This window comes from Hylaeus anthracinus, unplaced genomic scaffold (assembly GCF_026225885.1).
Source record: "Hylaeus anthracinus isolate JK02 unplaced genomic scaffold, UHH_iyHylAnth1.0_haploid 12001, whole genome shotgun sequence".
NCBI classification, from domain to species: Eukaryota; Metazoa; Arthropoda; class Insecta; order Hymenoptera; family Colletidae; genus Hylaeus; species Hylaeus anthracinus.
In genome coordinates this window covers 7,125,588-7,126,611 of record NW_026534348.1, presented here as the reverse complement: position 1 = coordinate 7,126,611, position 1,024 = coordinate 7,125,588, and the positions used below count along the sequence as shown (strand labels likewise).

General features: G+C 31.4%; 1 protein-coding gene across 1 annotated transcript in view; it reads left to right on the top strand.

Annotated features, from left to right (window-relative positions):
* LOC128891158 (polyubiquitin) overlaps nucleotides 1-686 on the top strand; it is a 3,092-nt gene extending 2,406 nt beyond the window's left edge. Inside the window, exon 3 of the mRNA XM_054150413.1 lies at nucleotides 36-686. Within this exon, the coding sequence (XP_054006388.1) occupies nucleotides 36-348 (313 nt within the window). The 3' untranslated portion in view covers nucleotides 349-686. The remainder of the gene's footprint in view (nucleotides 1-35) is intronic.
* The last annotated feature ends 338 nt before the right edge of the window (nucleotides 687-1,024 follow it).

Genomic DNA, 1,024 nt, shown 5'->3' with positions numbered 1-1,024 from the left:
AAACAACTGGAAGACGGGAGAACTCTCTCAGATTACAACATCCAGAAGGAATCCACACTGCACTTGGTGTTGCGACTCCGTGGAGGAATGCAGATTTTTGTGAAGACACTGACCGGTAAAACCATCACCCTAGAGGTCGAAGCATCCGACACAATAGAAAACGTGAAAGCTAAGATTCAAGACAAGGAAGGAATTCCTCCAGACCAGCAACGTTTGATCTTCGCTGGCAAACAACTGGAAGATGGGAGGACTCTCTCAGATTACAATATCCAAAAGGAATCGACACTGCACTTGGTGTTGCGACTTCGAGGAGGAAATAGGAGGAACGAACCCTTAACTAACTGCTGAGAGGAATGTTTCTGTCTGTGATGTCTAGTAAAATTGATAGTATTGATAGCGTTTCTGTTACTTTTTTATGTACATTTCATGTTCTATATAACTCGGTATCAGTATATAAGTATTTCGTTATTTGTATCTAATGGCAAGAATGGCAAATTGTATTGATCCTATTATATATGTGGACACATTCTTGTAATTTACGTATATTCATTAAAGGATTATAAACGAACTGGTGTTATAAAAATGGTTGATTGTATGTGCTAAATGTTTTCACACGTACGCTTGTACATAATGTATCAAAATTTTATAATAATGGTTATTTTAATAATTATTATTTTCAAACAGTATATTTTATATTTTTTCTGTATTTACCTACAGAGTTATAATTTAAATATGCTGAATTTGTTACCATGTATACATGACCCAAGGTAAGTATCAATTTATTTCTATCTCTTAGTTTTACTAAATCAGTATGTTCTCATTTATTTTCAACATTAAATGAAGTAATCCAAATAATACTTACCTTTTATGCTTCTATTTCTTAATATATAACATTTTAACTACTACATTACATTGTAAACACAATTTTATTTTGATAATTAATCGTAAATGGAAGCAACATTTTTTCGTCAATAACTATTAAATTTATATTTATATGAATAACATAAATGAGATAATAAAATTG